The sequence below is a fragment of the Biomphalaria glabrata genome, chromosome 4 (assembly GCF_947242115.1).
Source record: "Biomphalaria glabrata chromosome 4, xgBioGlab47.1, whole genome shotgun sequence".
Lineage (NCBI taxonomy): Eukaryota > Metazoa > Mollusca > Gastropoda > Planorbidae > Biomphalaria > Biomphalaria glabrata.
In genome coordinates this window covers 15,623,827-15,649,269 of record NC_074714.1, presented here as the reverse complement: position 1 = coordinate 15,649,269, position 25,443 = coordinate 15,623,827, and the positions used below count along the sequence as shown (strand labels likewise).

General features: G+C 35.9%; 1 protein-coding gene across 3 annotated transcripts; it reads right to left on the bottom strand.

Annotated features, from left to right (window-relative positions):
- Positions 1 to 6,869: 6,869 nt before the first annotated feature.
- Positions 6,870 to 25,040, bottom strand: LOC129925622 (uncharacterized). Of its 3 annotated transcripts, none has more exons than XM_056025214.1 (6): positions 24,780 to 25,040; positions 17,551 to 17,644; positions 16,760 to 16,872; positions 12,592 to 12,618; positions 11,359 to 11,415; positions 6,870 to 7,593 (listed from the first exon to the last, which is right to left on the bottom strand). In XM_056025214.1, the coding sequence occupies exons 1-6, from the start codon at positions 24,832 to 24,834 to the stop codon at positions 7,511 to 7,513; spliced, it is 429 nt and encodes a 142-aa protein (XP_055881189.1). In that variant the 5' UTR covers positions 24,835 to 25,040; the 3' UTR covers positions 6,870 to 7,510. The 3 variants fall into 3 exon arrangements, with proteins under 3 accessions (XP_055881189.1, XP_055881187.1, XP_055881188.1); XM_056025212.1 differs by having other exon boundaries at positions 11,347 to 11,415; positions 24,780 to 24,993; XM_056025213.1 differs by lacking the exon at positions 24,780 to 25,040 and adding an exon at positions 18,204 to 18,302 and having other exon boundaries at positions 11,347 to 11,415.
- Positions 25,041 to 25,443: the final 403 nt, after the last annotated feature.

The window sequence follows — 25,443 nt, the reverse complement described above, 5'->3', positions numbered from 1 at the left end:
ACCCAGTGCAAGCCCGAAACGAGACGGAGAGGCCAGTGCAAGACTTGATACGGCGGAACGGTGTTATCTGAGAGATATTTGTTATCGCAGAGCTATTTGTACTGTTCTACGTGCTGCCAATTGTACAGTATTGGTTGTTATTTATGGACATTAAACCTTTACGTTATTTTGGAGCCCTGACTTGTCAAGTTCTTTAAGTTGGTGGTGTATGGTGCAGTTTGCAGAGAGCCTGGATAGCGAGATTCGCAACAGTATCTTATCTTTTATAATACAAACTCTACCGGCAAACCAATGGATAAAAACGTCCTACGCGTGTTCTGTATGGGGCTTAAAAACAGAAAAGCAACTCTTCGGATGGGGGTCTTTATCCAATCTATCATTTTCGTCATTACAAAAATGTTTCCAAAATAAGTTAATATCTTTCCTCAACAAATTATTCGAGGCTCGGTCACCTGATAGTATTTATTAATATTTTACAATATAAACTGTTTTACTTTGCAATTCAGAAGTAAGGCCGATACATTTCTTAACACCTAAGTATCCGATTACCATCAGTAGGCTTTGTTAGTGTTACCATATGACCTCCTTCAGTCGCAAAAAGATTAAGGATCATCTCAAAGAAACGATAAATACCTTGGCATTTGCTATGTTCAGAATGCTGTCACCTAAAAAGCCGTTCTCCCCTCTCTTTCTTCGAAGCTTAACCAAATTTACGGCTAGGGCCAATACAGAATGGGATCAGCAGTGTCGCTGACCACGAGTCACCAGTTGTTGTTGTTTTTGTCTGAGTTGACTCCAAAAGACTTCTACGTGTTAGGGAATATCTTCAAATCAGTAAATGCTTGATTTCAAAGTTTTCTATTTTCTACTTATTCCCAGCCAAGGCTGACAAGCCCATCCTACCTTAAGTTAAATTAATTAGGTGCCAGTTACTCGTCTGTGCCCTTTCTCCTGCCAGTAATAACAGTTCTGAGCACTCGGAATATGTAAATCGCATAACATTTTGACCATCATTTATTTTCAGAATGTTATTTTTTTTCCTCACCCTATTAATTTGCAGAAGCATCCACAAGCTGTTTAAGCAGTGACAAAACAACAACAACAACAACAAAAAAAAAACAACACATACACATTTTGCACCAAGTCATAGAAATGTGCTAACTGAAGACATTTTTGAATTGTGGTTTGTACAGTAAAGTTTCTGCTTTGGTTCAGGTAAATTCCGAAAACCTCAGATCTGTCCAGTTATAAACATACATCATAGCTAGAGGCGTATTGCTTATAAACAGCAATGATTTTCATTGTTCTGTTCATTAGTTTAACCAAGTCAACAGACTTTTTAAATGTACTTTTTAACTTCAAACGGCGTTACTGCAAACACACACAATTAACTTGATAACAAAAAAAAAACGCGAAATACGAAACACAAAATACTACATAAGCCAAAACACGATTATTCAACAAGAAGGAAATATTCTTGCGCACGGAACACATAAGGCACTTAAGTAGAATTTTAAAAAAAAATGGTTTTTAAAAGTGGACTTTGCGGAATTTCATTTTTTTTGTATTTTATAAAGACTTCGGCGAAAAAAAATCAACAAAAAAAAAAGAAAACAAAATGTTTTTTCGCAAACACGTTGCTTAAGTTTTCGAAAATCAGATTTTTAAGATAAACATTTTAAATGTATGTATTTACCACTGGCGGATCCAGGGGGGGGGGCGGTAGGGGCGATCGCCCCCCCCCCCCCCCCCACTCGGACGAATTTTAGTATAGAATTCACACAATTTGTATACGAATTTATTACTTATGTTAATAATATATACTAATTATTTATATTTCAACCTATTTTTAGATTATTTCGCCCCCCCCCTCTAGTAGGTTGGCCGATTTGGTGGGGTCGGGAGGGGCGATTTTATCAATCCCGCCCCCCCCCCAACCATACACTTTCGAGTGGGGGGGCGGTCCAATTTATTTGTAGAAATCACAGCTTGCTAACAGAAACAATTAAATATATATATGAGTATAACTTGTTATTAATATTTTAACCGATCTTTATATTATGTCGTTCCCTGTTTGCCGATTGGGGGAGGGGGGGGGGCGAATACCTCTACTGCCTAAACCCTTTGAGTGGGGGGGGCGGTCCTACTTTTATGGAAAAATCATAGTTTGTGTACAAAATTAATTCAATTAATATATAAATTTTATATTATGTCAATCCCCTTCTGGTATCTTGGCCGATTCGGTGGAGTTGGGGGGAGAGTGATTGCATGTACTGCCCTCCCACTCTAGCCCTCTGAGTGGGGGGGGGCGGTCCTATTTTTATGGAGAATCATAGTTTGTGAACAAAATTAGTTGAGTCGCCCCACCCCTATTCTTTAATGCCAAATGCAATCTTTAGCAGAAATTATTAAAGGAGAGAGGATTAATCGTTTTCACTCTACCGCCCCTCTCATTTCCAGACATAGTTTATGTAATTTCACATGAATTTATCATAATTATTTTAAGAAAGTTAGAATTAAAACGAAATTTTTAGTATAAGAGTCATGATTGAGAAGTTCTAAACCCAAATAATTTTAAACATAGTCGCCTTTTCCCAACCTTTACTCAATCTGAAATTTTTCTAGTTAAATAAATTTGGGACTATAACTCACAATTTACACTTGAATTTTATTGAATATTATTTATCGAATAATTCTTTTTTCGGCGGCGATCCTCGAAGCCAAATCTAAATATGTGGGGTATCTTATCTTCTCAAGGAACAAATCGGTTTTATTTGCAATGTATTAAGGGCCTATAAATTCATATTAGAATATTTTTCAAGTACAACATTATTCGGAAGGTCCTTTTTTAATAGTATGAAAAATTAGCTTTAGGTCAGAAGAATGCGTTTCTTCTATGAAGTATACAAGAAAAGGATTTTGGCGTCGGAACCCCACTGATGAATAATGAGCTGTATATGTCAGGAGAATGCGTTTCTGCAGTGAAGAATGCAAGAAAAAGCTTTTGGCGTCGGGGCTTAGCCCCGAATTCTTTTTATGAATAATGAGCTGTATATGTCAGGAGAATGCGTTTCTACATTGAAGAATGCAAGAAAACGCTTTTGGCGTCGGGGCTTAGCCCCGAATTCTTTTTATGAATAATGAGCTGTATATGTCAGGAGAATGCGTTTCTACATTGAAGAATGCAAGAAAACGCTTTTGGCGTCGGGGATTCGCCCCGAATTCATTTTATGAATAATGAACTCTATATGTCAGGAGAATGCGTTTCTGCATTAAAGATTGCAAAAAAAAACGCTTTTGGCGACGGGGCTTCGCCCCGAACTCCATTGCTAGATAATGAGCTGTAGATGTCAGGAGAATGCGTATCTGCATTGAAGAATGAAAGAAAACGCTTTTGGCGTCGGGGCTTCGCCCTGAATTCTTTTTTGAATAATGAGCTGTATATGTCAGGAGAATGCGTTTCTTCAGTGAAAAAAGCAAGAAAACGCTTTTGGCGTTGGGGCTTTGCCCCGAAACCCACTATGGAACCTTATAGCGCTGCCCCAGTTGTTTTGTTTTTCGCTGAAGGTTGAGAAATGCTGCGCTTTTTTTTTCTCATATATATATATATATATATATATATATATATATATATATATATATCATGGGCGTAGCCAGGGGGGGGGGTTTGGGGTTCAAACCCTTCCCGAAATGAAATTGATTTTGTTTATTTAAGTTGAGCTTTTAATACTAAATCATCAATTGCCCCAGCACAACCAATGGGGTTCGAGTTTAAAAACCCCTACCAGGGGTTTTGAGTTTTAAACCCCCTACTTGGGGTTTTTGCAGTTAACCCCCCGACTCTTCTAGAAAACAAAACAAAACAAAAATGCAAACGAAAATCCCCTAATTCCAAGAGCACAGTTAAGGGAGATTTTGATTTTAAAACCCCCTCTTCAATATAAAAAAAGTTAATTACGCTGTCAAAATGTTATGAGCGTAGTTAAATGAGTTTTGACTTAGTTTTTAGTTTAAACCCCACTTCAGCACGGTTTGAAGTTAAAAATACCTCTTTAATAATAAAAAACAAAGCAAATTATACTTCTCAAAATGTTTTGAGTGTAGTCAAAGCAGTTTTGAGTTTAAACTCCCCTCCAGTGGAGTTTGAAGCTAAAAAGTACCTCTTCAATATAAATAAAAGCAAATTACTCACACTAAAATCTATGAACGCAGCCAAAGGGGTTTTGAGTTTAAACCCCCCGCCAGGGGGGTTTGAGGCTAAAAAATACATCTTCAGTGTAAGAAAAAAAGCAAATTACGCACTCAAAATGCTATGAGCGTTGCCAAAAAGGGGTTTTGAGTTTAAATCCCCATTCAGAGCGGTTTAATGCTAAAAATACCTCAATATAGAAAAAAAGCAAATTACACACTAAAATTATTTGAGCGTAGCCAATCCAATCGGGGGTTTTGAGTTTAAACCCCTCTTCTACAGATGGCGTTTGTTAAAAGTTTAAAACCCCTCCAGATGGTTTTGAGTTTAAGATCCCCCTACAGAGCATTTTGAGGTGGAAAACCCCCAACAAATGATTTTGACGATAAAACTACTCTTTTCGATATAAAATCTAAAGCAAACTACAGTGACTTAATTCCAAGAGCGTATTCAAGAGTGGTTACACATTTCTACCAGTGGCTGGGCTCCTTTAATAAACTGTAGTGAATAGTCATCTGCCGAAATTGAAAAACACTAAATTTGGCTCAACAAAGATGGCTAAGACAGATTTTAGGAGTCAGTTATAGAGATCGGGTTTAAATCAAGGAAATCCTATGCCGATCTGGGAGTCGACCCTTTAGTAAGATTGTGAGAGAGCGACGCATGAGGTTTGCGGGACATGTTCTCCGACAAAATGAATTACGCATAAGAAGAGTTGCAATGATATCCTAGTACAACTTGACGCCACTCATTCATTGAGGTCCTCATGGCAGGTGGGAAGAGGCTTCAGACATTACCAGTGACAGATTTTTATGGAAACAGCTTGACGTCAAAAGCTCCGAACGGCGCGGTAGGGTCTAAGTCAGTAAGAATAGCACATTACGTTTTTGAAATAAAACTTTTTAATAGCAGGAAAATGCACTGTAGATACCTCAGAATATGCATTTTGTTGGCTTTCAATACCAGAAATAGTTCTTGGCTGCGGGGCTTCGCCCCGCGCTGGGGGAGCTCCTAGCGCTCCCCTAGACCCCCTTGCTAGTATTGGCGGGGAATCTACAATTTTTCCACTAACTCATGGAAGAACCTATTCTAGGGCAAAATAAACGTCTTCCGAAAGAATGAAGGGTCAGAATGCAATAAAGATTATTTACACACACACACACATAAATACATATTAAAAAAATTCGTCGGGGGGGGGGAGAAAAAAATCCCCCTCCCAAACCCCCCCCCCCCCCCGAAAAAAAATCCTGGCTACGCCCATGATATATATATATATATATATATATATATATATATATATATATATATATATATATATATATATATATATATATATATATATATATGCTGCACGCACGTTTATGCATAGGGTTAGGGTTTACTGGGCGTTAGGGTTAGGGTTTGGAAAAAAATCGCCCCCCCCCCCCACTCCAAAGTTCTGGATCCGCTAGTGGTATTTACATTAATACAGCAATCAGCCTTTGTATTGCATATTGCTTGTCTCCTCTACTGGCTTTAAATTAAAACAAGATTACAAAGAGAGTTTGTGTTACACAAACTCAGAGGCGGCCCCCGTCGAAGTCGGATCCCTGTCGGATCTGCATATTCGCAAATAATATTCAAGAGGTGATTTAATTTTAATGTAAAATGTTTTACACGTTTCGGATGTTCCTTCAGAGTTGAAGATAATTACTTCCTAGTCCAAACCTCCCGCAGGACGACGGGGGATGGGAGCGGGCAGGGTTTTAACCCTGGGCCATCCATAAATCTGAACGACAGTCCAGCGCGCAAACCGCACGACCAGGCAGCCATCCGATGGTTAAAAGTAATAATGTTTCAAAGATTCATTTGCCGTAAATTTAAATTTAAATTTAATAAAAAAAATAGTAGATTAGTTTTAGTATATTAAAACATTACAATATTGATCAAAACGTTTGGAAATGAAAATCTACACTTTTTTTTTTTTTACACTTTAAGTTTAGAAATTGAAATTCTACATCTTAATCTAGTCTATTTTAGTCTAAACTATATCTAGAAATTCTAGATCTAGACTTTTAATTAGAATATAAATCCAGATCTAGATATACTGTAATAAAAATCTAGATCTAGTTTAAAAAATCTAGATTAGATCTAAATCAAGATATCATTCCTTTTTTAAACGCGAGTCACATAACGAGGCTTAATAAACATTACTATACCGAGTTCTTTTTTCATTTCATTTGAAGAATTAATTCCATATAACGTCAGAGGGAAAAAAACACTACGTCACACGGCCTAGCTAGACTAAAAATCGCCTTCATCTATAAGAGCCATTTATCGAGTGTTCATAGACATTGGTGCACCGAGTGCGTTCTTTTAGCATTTCATTTAAAGAATTCATTCCATGTGACGTCAAAGGAAAAAAAAACACTACGTCACACGGCTTAGTTAGACTAAAATATGTTTTCATTAATACAAGCAATTTTTTCGAGGGTTAATAGACATTGGTGCACCGAGTGCGTTCTTTTAACATTACATTTAAAGAGTCCATTCATATGACGTCAAAGAAAAAAAATTCCATTACCTCACAATAGGCTAGTACCGGTACCATAAAAAAAAATGTCTTTATTTACACGAGATATTTAACGAGGGTTCATAGATATTGGTGCACTGAATTCTAATAGATATTATTTAAAAAGGATCAAAGCCACATTGTTTTTGCGTTTTGTCTGTCAGTCGGTCTGTCCGTTATCTTGATATAAAAAAAACAACTAAAAGTTATTAAAAATTGATTAACCTTTATTTTACGTTTCAAAACATCGCGGTGATAGATGTCTTTTACAAAAAAAAAAACATATAGGAGAGGATAAGAGACGAAGTAGACATATAAAATTTACATAAACCAACTTATTACTAACAAATAAATAAAGTCTACTTAACTCATTATCGAAACACTCTTCCCATAACAGTAGCACACTCCTATTGAGTAACACAGTAATAAAACAACAACACAAGTATTTAGTTAAACATTATAAAGATTTAGTTCAAACTACACTGGTCAGCTCAAAGAGAGAGTGGCAATTGTATACAGTTAACACAGACTTAAATCAAGTACTAAAGGGGACTAACTCTTATTGAAAATAAAAGTAGCTATCATTATTGTCCCTCTTGTCACAATGGGGGAGTCTTTCATCCTGCAGACTGCGCTACTTTATAAGAAAAAATGAATAAAGATAATTTTTAAAAAGTAAAGAATTTGTGAATGAACTGAATGTAATTTCTTTTAATCAATAATGGATTTGGTAATGAACTTTGTTTCAATAAACTGTGTTTGTTAACTTCTTAAGGGAAATTTACGAAGACAGAGAATGCTAGAATCAACGGAAAATATGTTGATGACATGCTTGATGCAGAATTGCCATAATCTGAAAAACAAAAAGTAGAAATTTGTTAAGCATCGTACTGTCTATTTAAAAGAAGCAGAACAATTGTGGCTTTTAAAACTTTTTTTTCAACGAAAGGAATACTGACAGGGTCGGCCATTGCCATAGGCAAACTAGTCAGCCGCCTGAGACTTCAAGTTAGTAGGGGCCTTGCACAAGACATTTTTTTAGAAACATTTTCTAAACTCTGATCAAATTTCAAACATAACAGAAATCTATGTCCACAAGCCTATTCCTAAGTCACTACTATAAATTAGGTTTATTCGTGAATGTTAAGATCTACTTGAAAGACTACTTAAGTTAGAAGAACCTTGTTGCTTCCTGTTAGTAAAAATGTCATAACGTTATTTCATGTCTGGTGCATCAAAGCGCAAATGAAACGCATAGAATACTATGGGTTTCTTTATTAAGTTTTATTGCTCTACAGCATTGAATGTTTTACCCAAACAATTTGAAATTGGATTATCTTAGGTCTATTGTGCTTATTTATAATTTTTCTATTTTATTTTGGGGTTACTAAATTCACTTCACCTAGAGCCTCTGTCAGGACTGAGTTCTGGTCAGCCTGGGTCTCCTGTTTACTGTAGAGGAGAAGGGGGGCAATTCAGGTTGTTGATTTCAAAACTGTTATTGTTTTGGGTTGTTTTTATTTGGTGAGATGTTTTGTAAAACATAATGTAACTCATGATAAGCAGTGTGTTTTTGTTCCTAGTCCAGGACAGTTGGATTTTTGGATATATATAGTCTAAGTGTGGACTCTAACTATTTTTTCTGTATTATAGTGAAAATGATGTAATTAAACATGTTATATGTCGGAATAGTGGCATTCTGAATCTTATTTTATCGTTCTATGTGTCATTGTGGTATTGTCCAGGACTTGGGTACATTTAGCATGAAAATGAGTCTTGACAGCCTCCAATTAAATTAGTTGGCCCTGATACTGAATTATATATATTATTTTAAAGCTGAAAACATTACCCTTACTACTAGTATATACTTCTCTAACTGAACATTAAGAATAATATTAATCTTAGTTTTGAGTTGTACAACACTAAGAAACTATATATTTTACATCTTTTTATTGTATTATTAGTTGTTATGGCACGATTAGGAATTAATTATTTGTTTCGGAAATAGGGGAAGTTTTTACTCTGTAACAATGACGTGACTTCAAATAAGGATTCGGGTTTTTCGAGACAGGACGAAGTAGAAGTCGACTTAAACAAGATGTTTTCACAACAACGTAGCAATAAGAAGCATTTTATAAACGGCTAGAAGTAGGTGACATTCGACGGTTCCCTTCATGATTATTAAACGTGTTTGATGTTCAACACCAGAGTCAACTACCTCTATTGATTGTTCGGCCTTTCGCCGGTGTTATCTGTTCCTGCTGTTCTTTCAGTGTTACCTCCATTTGGGTTTGTTTGCATTCGACACCGCGGAAGCGCTTAACAAGTGTACTGTTGATGCTCTGTTTTGTTGATGATTATAGATGTTGATGTTGCATGCGAGTTCGTTGAAGACACAACAACAAAATAACAATGAATATACTTGATAACGCAGGCTGATAACTTCAACAACTTAATTAAAAAAAAAAAAAAAAGCACAGTCCTCTGTCGTCGCTAGCCTAGCGTCGTCCTCTAAGGCGTATTGTCCGTTCCTCTATCTAGTTCGTAATCCTACTTTTTAATTACTCGTCACGTCACTAAGGAAAAACCCGATTAACCTCAGCTTCCAAGCATCTTGTGTCATTACAGTACATTAGAACATTCCCAAACTCTACATAACAATAAATGAGAAATAAATTATTTAAATTCTTGTCTTTAGCTTCGAGTATCTCCCAGACGATAAAGATTTTTTCGATTATGGAAAGGAATACAAAAGTTTACACATTCATCAGTTAATAAGTCAATTTTGATTTTTAATTTATTTTGTTTCAAAGTCAATTTATAATATTGTGTCTTTAAAATTACAGGTATTATAGTTTTATTTTACAAAGCTTATATCAGGTCACTTTACCTGTCTGTCTGATTTGAATCTTTTACCCCTTATTCCCCCACTTTCAAATCTCGGATGAAATTGAAACTTCTCTCATAACAACGCATGAATCAATGAAAAAATATATGGCTCCTTTTGTCTCGAAAGGCAATGGATGCGCCCAAATGAGTCACTGGTTTTGGCTTAATCTTGAGATGGGGCAGAATCTGATGTGGCTAATCAAGCCAATTCTAGAACGGCAGACTTTGCCACAATTCGTACATGTGTATGCCTCTGATTTAGGGCTAGCAGACAGGGCAGCTTTCTTTTTATCCCTCTTGATTAAAGCCGCTTCAATTCTTTTGTTCTCAGCAAGGGTTGTCCGAGCACGCACAGTCTGTCTCCATGCACTCCGGTCTTTGGCTATGTTTTCCCACATACTTTCGCTGATGCCTGAGGCTCTCATGTCTAGCTTGCAGACATCTCTCTATGTTAGTCTTGGGCGGCCCTTGGGTCTGACTCCTTCCACAAGCTCAGCATATAAGATATCTTTCGGGATTCTACCATCTGGCATGCGGGTGACATGTCCGAGCCAGCGTAATCTTCTTTGTGTCAGGAGAGCATACATGCTGTTCATATTGGCCAATCTTAAAACTTCCTGATTGGAGACATGGTCCCTCCAAGAGATGCCCATTATGCGTCTCAGGCAGCGCAAGTGGAAACTATTCAATCTGTGCTCTTGGTACATGTATGTTGACTAGCTTTCACTGCCATAAAGGAGAGTGCTCACAACACAGGCGTTGTAGACTAGGATTTTGGTCGCTGTGGTCAATTTACCATTTTCCCAGACGCGCTTGGAGAGTTTTGCCAATGCTGTGGTAGCTTTTCCTATCCTTTTTGTCAGCTCGATGTATAAGTCTAGGTTACTGACAATTGTTGAACCCAAGTAGGTAAATTCCTGCACCACTGAAAGGGTGTGGTTCCCAATTTGTATTATAGGTATTTCTGCGACGTCTTGTGTCAGGATTTCGGTCTTGGAGAGACTTATAGTAAGGCTAAACTCTTGACAAGCAGCTGCTAAGGCGTTCACTAGCTTCTGTAGACCTCCTTGTGAGTGAATCAATGAAAAAATAAACAAAAACTAATTGGTTAACCAATTAGTCGTTATTCATTAATGTTGATTTATATAGGCACAGTAGAGCCTAATATTTTAAATGGAGATGAGCCTTGTATAGAAATAATGGCCGTTTACAAAAATAATAAACCAAACAATGAATTATAAAAACTTTTACTGTTACAAGTTTATGAATTGCTCAATAGCTAACAAATAGGCCTACAATCGTGGAATAAATGTGTCTAGATCAGATCTACTAAAAATGAATCATATGGCTAGTTCAAAATAATTGATACACATTCTCTCAGTGTATTTTTTTCTAAGTTTTTTAAAAATAGTTTTGTTCTTTTTAATTCACAGAGTATGTAATGCAAAAACATTGTTAATATACTATCTTTTTTTCTCATGACATTGTGTGGTGCTTTAGATAAATTAATCCCTTTATCTAGAATCAATTTTAAGAGATAAATCGTCTAGGGCAATATATCCAGTAATCAAAATACCACTCACTACATGACACATACAAGTGTCATCTTCTGCAAGGTTGTGATTTGTGAATATTGGAGACAATTCGTTTTTATTTTAAATTATAGTTGTACAAATTAAGTAGGACTATGTGGTAAACAAAAAAAAAATTCATATACTCTTGGTCTCGCCTTGATTTTTTGTTGTGTCAAAAATCGCTGGACTACCCAAGGTTGTAAGGTCCGAACCTGGTTCATAAAAAAATGAAAAGGAAAATTTCCAAGTAAAAGTAAGAAAAATAAAAAACACCTAATTAGAATTTAGTCCTAAGACATAACATTTCGGAATGTAAAAAAAATATAATTGGTTATATATATATAATAACAATCCGATGATGAAATGATCAAATGATTAGAGGTTAATTTTTTTCTTACCAAGATATTTGTCACGACTAGTTTGGACTTAGTGTCTTTTTCGTTCTCCCTACTCTGTTTATTTGTTTCCTACTCCTAAACCTTGTACAGGGGAAGAGCGCCTTGTAGTTTTGTTTTGAATTGGTCGCTGCGTCACAAAGTCCGTGATGTTTATTGGTCATTCATTGTTCATATAACAGTTTACCCTCCAAAGTAATTAAGGGGACTCTGTATTTGGTTCGCCAGAGATTTTTTTGTTTTATATCCTTGGACTTGCAATTGTATAAGATTTTTGGACCCGTTTAGATTGAGTTTTTTTTTTTGTTATGACTATGTTAAATTTTCAATGAGGTTGCAGTTACTATTTCTAGTCTTCGAGTAGACGTTAAGTTTTGTGTTTATTTCTAATAGGGTGCCAGTGTTGGAGTTATATTACTGGACTAAGATTTCATTGCCAGTGTTGGAGTTATATTACTGGACTAAGATTTCATTGCCAGTGTTGGAGTTATATTACTGGACTAAGGCTCCTTGACAGAATCGGCGTTGCATCATCTGCTCAGAATGTTTGTTACAGTCTTTGAGTGTCATTGTCAGATTGACGTGAATTAAGACCGTTTAATGTCAGTAACCAGTACAAACGAATTAATGACAGCTGTGAATCAGTTGAATTAATTATTCCGTTGTCATTTTTTAAATCTCTTACTATCAGCGTACTGTAAACGATAAAACCATGTTGACAAGTTTCCAGCGTTAGCAAGTTGCTTACTGGTATTTTTTAAAATCCAGCTCTAATAATTTAATCCTAATTAATATTAGGACTTACAGCCTTTGCTCTACATATGTGATTATTGAATACTTGGATACACCATTATTCTAGTCCCATTCTCACCATTATTTATTTATTAAAATTCAAATATTAATTAAGATAAACCTGACAATATTTTACATTGGATTAAATAACATTGTATAACTTGTATGATTCTAATGCTATACAATTAATTATGCACTTACTTTTTAATTCATCTTCTACAGAGAAATCTGAAACATTAGAATCATGTAGAATAAGTTTGATAATTGTTATAGAAATAAGAAATCAAGATCTCACAACATATTTAAGCTAATATATACATATATATATATATATATATATATATATATATATATATACATATATACATATATATACATATATATATATATACATATATAGTGCTTTTTTGTAAAAATATAGGTGCGTTTCTAGGTGATTAATTGGCGGTACTCAGTAATGGATTGCATAACTTTTAGCTACTAAAAATTAGTAACAAATGTTAAATAACAAGACCAAAAAAAATTTTCCCCACATTCAAAAGCATTTGGTACGCCATACAGGTGCGTACCGTCACAAAAAAGAGCACTGTATATATATATATATATCATAGGCGTAGCCAGGAGGGGGTTTTGGGGGTTCAAGCCCCCCCCCCCCGCCCGAAATAAAATCCCCCCCGCAGGGGAGGGGGGTGGGACGAGATGTTAATTAGTTAATATTTGGCGCGTTTATTTGAGTCTAGGGGAAATTTGATTAATTTTATCCCGCTCACATATAAGATTTTGTACAGGCACACCGCAACTAACAGTAAGAACAGACCAATATTATACGTTTATAAATAAATATAATTTAATAAATGAAAGATTACAAAAGATAAATGATCAAATAAAATTATAATTAAGAAATGAAATTAAGGTGCTAATATCTAAAATAACTGCTCATCATGGATTTATTATTGAGTGATTGGAGGAGAAGAATGTTCCTATGTCTGGCTACTTATTTTTCTTAGCTGCTAGCCCGTGGGTCGTCTTCTGGCGGTTGTAGGACTGGCACTCAGAAGGATGAGTCATCCGGCTCTGTCTTAGGACGTCGGCTCGGGATATTCTCTACGCGGTAGGCAATCTGGCTCTAGGGTGAGGCCGCTGCCTGTTTAGCAGTAGAGAGGATTGGTGCTGTAGACTAAGTTGGACGATCTCTCAGCTGTGATCTCTAGCTCGTAGAGAGCCGTGCTAACTCAACACCAGTTTATCTTCTGTTGCGAAGGTTGCTCTGATCTGTCGGCATTAGGCAATAGCTATTGGGCAGTGGACAGTTTGGGCCGTCACTGGGCAGATGATACTGGGCAGTATAGGGCACTGTGGACCACTGGCGGATCCAGAACTTTGGAGTGGGGGGGGCGATTTTTTTCCAAACCCTAACCCTAACGCCCAGTAAACCCTAACCCTATGCATAAACGTGCGTACAGCATATATATATATATATATATATATATATATATATATATATATATATATATATATATATATATATATATATATATATATACGATATATGATAATAAAATAAGACTGTTTCTCAATCTTCGGCGAAAAAAACAGAAAAAAAAACAGTCTTTCTCTTGCAAGCTTGGGGGTCTGGGAGAGCGCTGTAAGCTTCTTCAGTGGGGTTCTGGGCGAAGCCCTGACGCCCAAAAGCGTTTTCTTGCATTTTTCTCTGCAGAAACGCATTCTTCTGACATCTACAGCTCATTATTTATCAGTGGGGTTCGTGGCGAAGCCTTGACGCCAAAAGCGTTTTCTTGCATTTTTCACGGCTGAAACGCATTCTCCTGACATCTACAGCTCATTATTTATCAGTGGGGTTCGTGGCGAAGCCTTGACGCCAAAAGCGTTTTCTTGCATTTTTCACGGCTGAAACGCATTCTCCTGACATCTACAGCTCATTATTTATCAGTGGGGTTCGGGGCAAAGCTCCGACGCCAAAAGCGTTTTCTTGCATTTTTCACGGCTGAAACGCATTCTCCTGACATCTACAGCTCATTACTTATTAGTGGTGTTCGGGGCGAAGCCCCGACGCCAAAAGCGTTTTCTTGCATTTCTCACTGCAGAAACGCATTCTCCTGACATCTACAGCTTATTATTCATCAGTGAGGTTCGGGGCGAAGCCTCGACGCTAAAAGCGTTTTCTGGCATTCTTCACTGCAGTAACGCATTCTCGTGCCCTACAGCTCATTTTTCATTCTATTATAAAGTGCCTTTTGAATAATGAGAAAAATATTCTAATATGAATTTATAGTCCCTTAATACATTGCAAATAAAACCGATTTGTTCTTTGAAAAGATTAGATACCCCACATATTTAGATTAAGGTTTTGAGGATCGCCGCCGAAAAAAAAAATTCGATTAATAATATTCAATAAAATTCTAGCATACATTGTGAGTTATAGTCCTAAATTTATTTAACTAGAAAAATATGAGATAGAGTAAAGGTTGGAAAAAGTCGACTAGGAAAAGATTATCTGTCTTTTGAACTCATCTCAACCGTGACTGTTATATTGAAAAATTTCGTTTGAATTATAACTTTTCCAAAGCAAAGTCTTTCTTAAAATAGTTATGAAAAATTCATGTGAAATTACACAAACTCTGTCTGGAAAGGGCAAGGGCGTTAAAATGAAAACGATTAATTCTCGCTCCTTTTTATAATTTCTGCTATTGATTGCATTTTGCATTAAAGAATAGGGGTTGGGCGACTCGATATAAGAATTTACTTTATAGCATATATAAATTATATTAGTGACAGATTTTTTTAATTTTGTAATTTTTTACTATATATATATATATGGCTCCTTTTTGTCTCGAAAGGCAATGGATGCGCCCAAATGAGTCACTGGTTTTGGCTTAATCTTGAGACGGGGCAGAATCTGGTGTGGCTAATCAAGCCAATTCTAGAACGGCAGACTTTGCCACAATTCGTACATGTGTATGCCTCTGATTTAAGGCTAGAGGACAGGGCAGCTTTCTTTTTATCCCTCTTGATTAAAGCCGCTTCAATTCTTTTTCTTTCTAATTTCTTGTAGGATTTATCCCCCCTCGCACGTCAGGCGTCAGGTCAGATTTATGGTCAATATTCGTTGCCTACCGTGAGAGTAAAGTCTTAAGCGAATATGTATCTGTCCAGCCCGAGTGCAATGCTATTCTTAGAGCGATGTGTATCCTGCGGGGGGGGGGGGGGGGGAGTTAGGTGTGAAAAGTTATTAGGCCGCGGCGTGTAGCGCTGGTGCAGCGACTTATTGTGTGCTGGTCACCTGTCCGGCTTTCAATAATTAAAAGTTAGCCCTCGAGAGGCTAGTTAATGTTTTACGTCGAGATTCGTCCCGTGAGAAACGTGTGAGGGGGGATAAATCCTACAAGAAATTAGTTGTGGGTGGACAAGAAAATAATTGTTTTATGTTAAAAATTAAAGTTTCTCACGGTTTGCTGGGAAAAACTCAAATGAACTTTTGCATGCAAGTTTCGTATCGTCACAGGGGGAAAGGAATTTAGTCACTGATTTTTCGCTTTGATTTTGTTTATTTTAGGTGAGATTTTAATACTAAACTATCACTTGCCCCAGCACAGCAAAGGAGGTTTTTAGTTTAAAACCTCCTACCAGGGGTTTTTGAGTTTAAAATCCCTACCAGGGGGGGGGGGGTGAGTTTAAAACCCCCCTACCAGGGGTTTCCGCAGTTAAATTCCCCTCTTCTATAAAACAAAACAAAAAAAAAATGCAAACGACAATCCCCCAAATTTCACGAGCATTGTTAAGGAAGATTTTGATTTTTAACCCCCCTCCAAAATTTACGATAAACCCCTCTCTTCAATGTAAAAAAAGAAAATTACTCATTCAAAATTCTATGAGCGTAACCATAGGGGTTTTTGAGTTAACCCCCACACCCTCTTCAGTAAGGTTTGAAGCTCTTCAATACCCGGTATAAAAAAACGAAAATTACGACTTAGAATGTTATGAGCGTAGCTAAATCCCCCCAAAAAAATCCTGGCTACGCCCATGATATATATATAAACAGAGAGAGAGAGAGAGAATAGATAGAGAGATAGAGAGAGAGAGAGAAATCGATAGAGGGTGAGAAAGAGAGAGAGAAATAAATTGATTGATTGATAAATAATTAGATAGATAGATAGAGATAGAGAGAGTGAAATTGATGGATAGATAGAAAGAAAGAGGTAGAGTGATAGAAGTCGATAGATCGATATATATATAAAGAGAAACTGATTGATTGATTGATTGATTGATTGATTGATTGATTGATTGATGCCACTAGTACAAGTTGAGTAAAACTCCCCAAATATGTTTCTATTAAAGATAATTTACTTACTACAATTCAGTGAAGCATATTGTTTGTTCAAACTGTTTACGAGCATTCTTTTCATCCCTGCATCCATAGAACAGCCATGATTAATGACGCACTGGAAGTAGGAGTCGATGTTCCTAACAAAAAAGATAAATAGGGAACAGAAACTGAGTTAGCACCATTCATCTAGCAACCACCTGGGAAAGCTCAACAAAATGGTCATACATTTTTATATAAGTAGGATATCTTTATCGAACTACAAATTAAACAAAGCCCAAATACTTATAGACATCATTAAAAGTAAAGTTCCCCTTTCAAACCCTGCGATCTATTGGTCATCTGTCTCTGTAGACCATGGTTTACGAGGGTGTCATGTGACCAGAACAGAGACTAACCGCCTTTACTATTCAACAAGCAATGTCAGGCACCCTTTTGAGCTGGGTGGACTCAGAGGCTTCAAAATATCCCGAATTAATTAATTAAAAATCACAGTCTTCACCAGGATTTGAACTCGGGACCCCCTTCAATGCTTTATAACTAAATGATAATCGGTCAAATGGTTTCCTTTATATAAAATCAATTATTTCTTAACGATTTCAGATTTTATCGTAAAATGTAGAAAATACTCAGCAAGATTTTTAGATTTTTTTGTTTAATGTTTTTGTTTAATGTTTTTGTTTCATGTTTCTCCCTTTCTCTTTAAACTTTAGTATCTGGAAAAAATGTAAACCAGACGTCACTTTCTTTTTTCTTCTTTTGTTTTTTGTAAAAGTTTGACGCTTCAAAATAAATAGAAAGAAAAAAATTTAACTTACTTGCATGCTGCGCTACCTGCGGCAATATTTGTCACGAAACTCGTGAGAGATTGTACACATGCATTTATCGCACTGGCACATGCAGCAGTATCCACTATGGGCAGAGGAAAGAATATAGTTATGTACAATAAGTAATAAATAAATACTTTTAAAAACAAAAAGCATAAAGGAAGGATCCCGGATTGGAGATCCCGTACACAACAGCAGTAGAGAAAAAAAGTGAAAGTACAACAGCCCCTGGGGATTACAGATGTCCAACCTGTATCAAAGATTGGCCTCTTAAGTCACATGAAAGTTTGCAAAGGGGCGTAAAATGCCGCAGAGAGAGAGAGAGAGAGAGAGAAACAGAAAAAAACAGAGAAAGATAAGGACAAAGAAAAAAAGACAGAGAGATACAGAAAGACAAAGAGAGAGATACAGAAAGTCAGAGAAAAAATAAGACAGAGAGATACAGACAGACAGAGAAATACAGAGAAAGAGAGAGATAGATAGATAGATAGATAGATAGATAGATAGATAGATAGATAGATAGTTAGATAGATAGATAGATAGATAGATAGACAAAGAGAGAGAGAGACAGACATACAGACAAACTTATTCTTTATCTATTTCTTTTCAAAATAAATAAAGATCAGTATGAACTTCATAATTACAAGCCTGGATTGAACCAATTAACACAAGCACACAAACAAGTAGAACTTTCATGATAAAACGTTTAAAACATTAGTATACGTTTCCTAGTTGAGTCAATTCATTTAAATAAAAGAAGGGGGTTATATGACATAATATCGTATTTATAGTCCAAGTGAACTTTGAACCATTCAATGATAAGCGAACAAAGGATTGACAAAACTATGCCCTCATTTATCTAGAGGAAAAAACTTTTTTTTTTAATCTTTTTAGATTTCATCATTGTTTACCCGGACAAAGTTTTGTTTTATCAATTTACTTTTGTTTTATAAAAAAAAGCTATTTTATTTTTAAAAACAACTATATTAGCCATTTTTCAATAACAAAACACTTTTTAAAACTATTTAGATCTAACTAAAGTAAAAATGAAGAAAAAACAACACGAGATGCTACATTCTGTAATGGGTGATTTATTTTTTTTAAAATTATGTGTACGGTGTTATCATCTCCCCAAAAACTTGACAAAAAATACATACATCTTTATGCTGTAAGAGATACTTACAATTTACCCGAAAAAAAGTTTCTTTTTAAATAAAGTCTTTTGTATTTGCATGCATATATCTATTTGTTCAAACTATATTTTAGGGACTCTATAATATTATGTATTATTAAAGTGACCCTTCAAAGCCCCTTTAGTTATTTAACCAAGGAAAAATATTACTACCAGAGACTAGTGAAAGATTGCAGCAGAGATGTACAATGTTTTACAATGTTTTACTTGTTACGGATGTTCATTCAGAGTTAAAGATAATTTACATCCTAGTCCGAACCTCCCGCAGTACGACGGGGGATGGGAGCGGGCAGGGTTTGAACCCAGGACCATTGATAAATCCGAACAACAGTCCAACTCGCAAACCACACTACCAGTCAGCCATCAATTCACCCACCATTCGTCAGGTATTAAAACATCCAAAAAAGATGATGTTCAAATGACATTTATTTTAAATGGAGAGAGGTGAGACCGTTTATACTTCACTGATATTCGCAAGGAAAATAATTAAAACTTTCCTGTTTACTTGTATCTATGATCCTCCTCATGGCTCAAGAGTTTGGACAAGAAGTAAAGGAAAGATCACTCTTTTACTTCTGCAAGTCGGACTAGAGTTACCCCACAATAAAAAAAGAGGGGGGAGAACAAGTAGTATTCACCCGTCACTAAATAGCAGGGCCGGACTTAACCGCTGTGACCAAGAAAGATCACTCTTTTTTTATTTCTACCCCACGTAAATTTAGCGGCGAAAAAAGATGTAATAATGTGTACACCTAGAATTAGCGCGGGTCAAATGAAAGTGCGGGGCCAATGCAGTCACATAGGTTTCAGTGGCCTAAGGACAGCCCTTCAAAATAGCAGAGTATGCGACGCCGCCGGTCGACTAAAACGGATGATCCATGGTTGTAATCTTTGTGGTCCAAATTAGAGTTTTTTGAAATCACGAACTCCATTTGTATCCGTTTTTTTTTAGTTAGTAATAGAAATCTTTCATCATATCCTCCTTGACATTGTTTAGTTTCTCTATTTACTTTAGAATCCCTCAGGATCTTTCTCATTTTTTCATTTTCTTACCTTTTTCTTTAAATTTCCTTCCATCGCGCCAAAATTTCACCTTCTACATTTTTTCTGCTTTTACTACGTTAATGTTTAAATTGCTCAAAGAATGTGGACCGGAAAACAGAAACGAAACAAGAAGAAATCACTGCGTTTAAGAGTTATTGTGTAAATTCTTCAATAGATGCAATTGTCAAATAAGAACAACTCATGATGCTATTTCATATATCTATAAAACGTTATTGAACAAGAAAATCATATCGTGCAAACACAGCTGCTGGCTGGAAAAGTGGAAGGATCAGCTATCGGGAACTGTCACGGCACTCCTACGACAGTCAAGGGACAGATGATGACAGGATGATAACAAAGGCGAGCGATCTTTCTGCACTCTGGCTAGCTCTGTTCCCTGACCTAAATAACCCTAACCCTGTGTTATCCGTGACACAGTTCACACGTACTGTAAAAGTGACTATCACTGACCCGTGAGAACTAGACAAAAGCCCAAAGCCCAATATATCAAAAAGCAGAAGTGGAGTTGGATAAGACTCACCCTGCGAAAACCAGCTGCCTATGTTGCAAGGCAGACACTTGATCGGTACCCGCAAGGAAAGAGGAAAGTTGGCAGACCAAAGAAAAGAGGTCAGTCATCAGCGGAAAAAATAGCATGTTCTTGAGTACAACATACAAATACAAGTATACAATAATTTTATTAAATATTGATAAAAACTTTAATTGGGCAGAGATACAAAAAACAATCAAAATACTTAGAAGAAAAACGCAAAGCTTATCCAAGGGAAATAACTTTACACTTAAAATGTTATACATGTTTTGGATGTTACTGCAGAGTAAAAAATAATTTACTTCCTAGTCCAAACGGAGAAATGTCAGCGGTCCGGGAAAGAACCCGGGTCCATGGAGATAACCGAATGGCAGTCCGGCCCGCATAACCAGGCAGCATCCTGTTATTTACATTTACATCAAACCAAACAATTAATCCCCAATACTTATTTGACTAATTGGTTACTTTTCTAGCTACCTTACGCTCTGCTAGGTACAATATATTTTTTTTAAAATTTCTACTTAATATGAAAATGGTCGAGAAATAAAGTGTACAATTATCTTACAGGACAAAAACCTACATATTTAGCCATATCTATGAATATTGAACAAAATTATTAACTAGAAAAAAATTACTGTTAACAATTTTTTTTTCTATTTCTTTATTTATTCATCTATTGTCGTTACAAAGAAATAATTGTGCTAAGTTTCAACTTGATCCGACAATGGGAGTGTCAGAAAAAAGCATAGACTCGATTTAAACTTTGTAATGAAAAACAAAATACAAAAACACAATACTGAGAGTTAAATATATGATATAGACAGATTGAAAGAGAGAGAGAGATACTAGATAAGGATTATAAGATAATATAGATAGATAGATAGATAGATAGATAGATAGATAGATAGATAGATAGATAGTTATATAGATAGATGGACAGATAGATAGATAGATAGATAGATAGATAGATAGATAGATATTTATATAGATAGATGGATAGATAGATAGATAGATAGATAGATAGATAGATAGATAGATAGATAGATAGATAGATAGATAGATAGATAGATAGATAGATAGATTGATAGATAGTAGGTAGGTAGTAGGTAGGTAGGTAGGTAAATAGATAGATAGATAGATAGATAGATAGATAGATAGATAGGTAGGTAGGTAGGTAGATAGATAGATAGATAGATAGATAGATAGATAGATAGATAGATAGATAGATAGATAGATAGATAGATAGATAGATAGATAGATAGAATAATTATCACTTTAAAATTCATAATTAAAAACCTGTTGTTAACACAATCACTCTAGTGTTTAAGTTTTTAAGTATATACATTTTGAACTATTGGCAGATAAATGAACAATAGTTTGATTATCTTTTGCCATTACCTTCAACTATAATTTAGTGTTTTGAACTGTTAGGACACCATACAAGATCTGTTGACAGTCTTTCTGCATTCCTGTCTATCTGTTGATTTGGATAGAATCTTTTGCAATGAAAGGCCTTTCCATTGTTTATGCTGTTTACCCATCGCTTTCTTTTGCCTGGTTTGTGCGGTACGCCATTCTCGAAAACGGCTCTAACGACTTCCCTTGTAATTTGACAGTGGATGTATATCGTTGGGAAAAGAAAGACTTGCTCGATGGCCAGACTGGGAAAACTTGGGTTTGACCGTTACACGTTTTCAAAGTATAAAATAATTTATTATCATGATCAAAGTAATCGCTGTATTAGGTTTCAGCAACTCTTATTAATTACTACGTGTTAAAATTCCGTCGAGTTGGGCTGGAATGTTATAGTTCTTAGTGTTTACAATGAACTAAGAACTAGCTAAGGGATTGAGCTAGAAATATGGCCAGTGCTTAGTCCTGCGGTATTTTATATGATTCGTTACGGTAAGGCCGCTTGCCGAGTATTAAGCGAGTAGTAGGGAGCTGTGTTGACCGTGTCGATTGGAAGTTTTGTGTAGAGCTGCATATTAGATTGATAGATTACACTGATGTTTATGCACTACGCAAATTGTTTCATAATAACACACCGTTGTTATTCAATTATTGAATCCTAATTACTAATCGTAAATGAACATTTCATTATATAATGGATATGTTCCTTCCATATTTTTTTAATCCTTTTTTTTTTTTGGTTATTTTCATTTGCGTTACTTATTTGAACCCCAATATAAACTGTCAAGGCCTCTGGACCACTGGCGGATCCAGGGGGGGGGCGGTAGGGACGAATTTTAGTATAGAATTCACACAATTTGTATACGAATTAATTACTTATGTTAATAATATTTACTAATTAATTATATTTCAACCTATGTTTAGATTATTTCGCGATGGCATCAATCCGCTCCCCCCCACCATAAACTTTCGAGTGGGGGGGGGGGCGGTCTTATTTATTTGTAGAAATCACAGCTTGCTAACGGAATCAATTAAATATCTATATGATTAAAACTTGTTATTGGTATTTTAACCGGTCTTTATATTATGTCGTTCACCTGTTGGCCGATTGGAAGGGGAGGAGCGAATACCTCTACTGCCCTTTGAGTGGGGGGGGGGCGGTCCTACTTTTATGGAGAAATCATAGTATGTGAACAAAATTAGTCGAATATCTATATAATATAAACAGGTGGAAGCATACATGCAATCACCTTCCCCCCATCGGACAAACCAATACTTTTTCTTTTTGTATTATAGTAAGAAATTACAAAATTTAAAAAATCTGTCACTTATATAATTTATATATGCTATAAAGTAAATTCTTATATCGAGTCGCCCAACCCCTATTCTTTAATGCAAAATGCAATCATTAGCAAAATTATAAAAAGGAGCGAGGATTAATCGTTTTCATTTTACCGCCCTTCCCCTTTCCAGACAGAGTTTGTGTAATTTCACATGAATTTATCATAACTATTTTAAGAAAGACTTTGCTTTGGAAAATTTATAATTCAAACAAGATTTTTCAATATAACAGTCACGGTTGAGATGAGTTCAAAAGCCAGATAATCTTTTCCTAGTCGACTTTTTCCAACCTTTACTCTATCTCATATTTTTCTAGTTAAATAAATTTAGGACACAATTTATGCTTGAATTTAATTGAATATTATTCATCGAATATTTTTTTTCGGCGGCGATCCTCAAAGCCTTAATCTAAATATGTGGGGTATCTTATCTTTTCAAAGAACAAATCGGTTGTATTTGCAATGTATTAAGGGACTATAAATTCATATTAGAATATTTTTTCACATTATTCGAAAAGTCCTTTAAAATAGAATGAATAATGAGCTGTATGTCAGGAGAATGCGTTACTGCAGTGAAGAATGCCAGAAAACGCTTTTAGCGTCGGGGCTTCACCCAGAACAACTCTAATAAGTAATGAGCTGTAGATATCAGGAGAATGCGTTTCAGCCCCCCCCCCCACTCCAAAGTTCTGGATCCGCCAGTGCTCTGGACGCAAACCTTAGAGGTAAAACTGCAAAACACGACATCTTGCTAGGTTTCAACATTCCAAATGGATGGCTGCCTGGTCGTGCGGTTTGCTCGCTGGACTGTCGTTCGGATTTATCGACGGTCGAGGGTTCAAACCCTGCCCGCTCCCATCCCCCGTCGTCCTGCGTGAGGTTTGGACTAGGAAGTAAACTATCTTCAACTCTGAAGGAACATCCGAATTATGTAAAACATTTTACAAACAAACATTTTACAAACATTAGCGCTTTATTATTGGGAGAAAGAAGGATAATTACAAGTAATTTTCTTTTGAAATGTATTTAGTTTATGGAAACCAATCCTTATTCTTATAGCACTCAAACATAAAATGTAATCTTCAGCCAACAGCTTGCTGCATATATAAATTTGCTTTTTTTTCTCCTGATAATTCCATTGGTCCAGTTGGTCTTGAATTGGTCTACAATACCGGATATTATCTCCAATGTAAACAATGTCAAAGTTAATTTTTTTTTAAGTTAAAAAAAAATTCTTAACAGGAAATGGCGTTGTTATTAAATATGTTGTTAGTCAATTTTGACATTACATTCCTGTTGCAATGAATTAGATTAGATAATAGTAAGCAAAATAGGTTACAGTCAGAAAAGAGGCGTCACTACGGTTGGTGTTACAGTCAGAACTACGTTAGTACACCAAGCAGGGTAAACAAAAATAAAGTTCTAGTCTAGCTAAAATAATTCAAAACATATGATGATATACCAAAACTAATAACATTTTTTTTCAAGACATTTGCTTTACTATCAATCGAAGGGACTGTTACCCTACTCATTAGATTTTCAATACTTTTACAAATTAAACCCATTCCTTGGTTTTTATTTTCAGCGGCTAGTTATACTTGATTTCTATAAATTGTAGTCTTCCATTTTAATAAAATGTATTGAGCCACAAAGAAAAATATAAGTCAATAAATACTTCTACCGGCATCCACAAAAGAAACAAAGAAAATAAACAGTTTAAGTAATAAATAGTCCATGACTGTTGTATGCTGATTTTCTGCTTTACCCAAGATAGATGTCCGCAATTCATTAAACTAACTGTATCGTTTAGACCTTTAATACTTTGTAGCTATCTGACTGCAGATGGTGAGCTATTGATCTTAATTCTTCGTTTCCTGTTCTGTTTTAAGCACTATACACTGATGTGCTAGGGGTTGGGCTCTTTTTTTTCAGTTTTGTCTTTTAAATTCAATTTTTCAAAAGCCGTCAAATCTGGTTTTCACATCCTGTAAGCGACTGAACAGATAACCTCAACCTGGTACTGAGAGGTCCTTAAAGCTTTATAGAGGGTGTTGCTATTGTTATAGTTTTGTTTTGTTTTACATAAATCGGATATTCCTTCAGAGTTGAAGATAGTTTACTTTCTAGTCCAAACCTCACGCAGGGGGATGATAGCGGGCAGGGTTTGAACCCTCGACCGTCGATAAATCCGAACGACAGTCCAGCGCGCAAACCGCACGACCAGGCTGCCATAGTTATTGAGAACCTTATGCGAGAACACCTCACATACGTAAGTAGATAGGAATAAATGCAGCAGTCTGTTTAGGTTAAAATGAAATAAAAGCAAGACAAACATAAAAGGTAAT

What these genes read in the sequence shown, in the direction of transcription:
- LOC129925622 (XM_056025212.1), bottom strand. Translation starts at nt 24,834, where the DNA reads ATGGACTATTTATTACTTAAACTGTTTATTTTCTTTGTTTCTTTTGTG. An exon ending in TGTTTCTTTTGTGGATGCCG is followed by an intron (nt 17,645 to 24,779) that starts GTAGAAGTATTT and finishes CTCTGCCCATAG; the next exon opens with TGGATACTGCTGCATGTGCC. An exon ending in GCAGGTAGCGCAGCATGCAA is followed by an intron (nt 16,873 to 17,550) that starts GTAAGTTAAATT and finishes CTTTTTTGTTAG; the next exon opens with GAACATCGACTCCTACTTCC.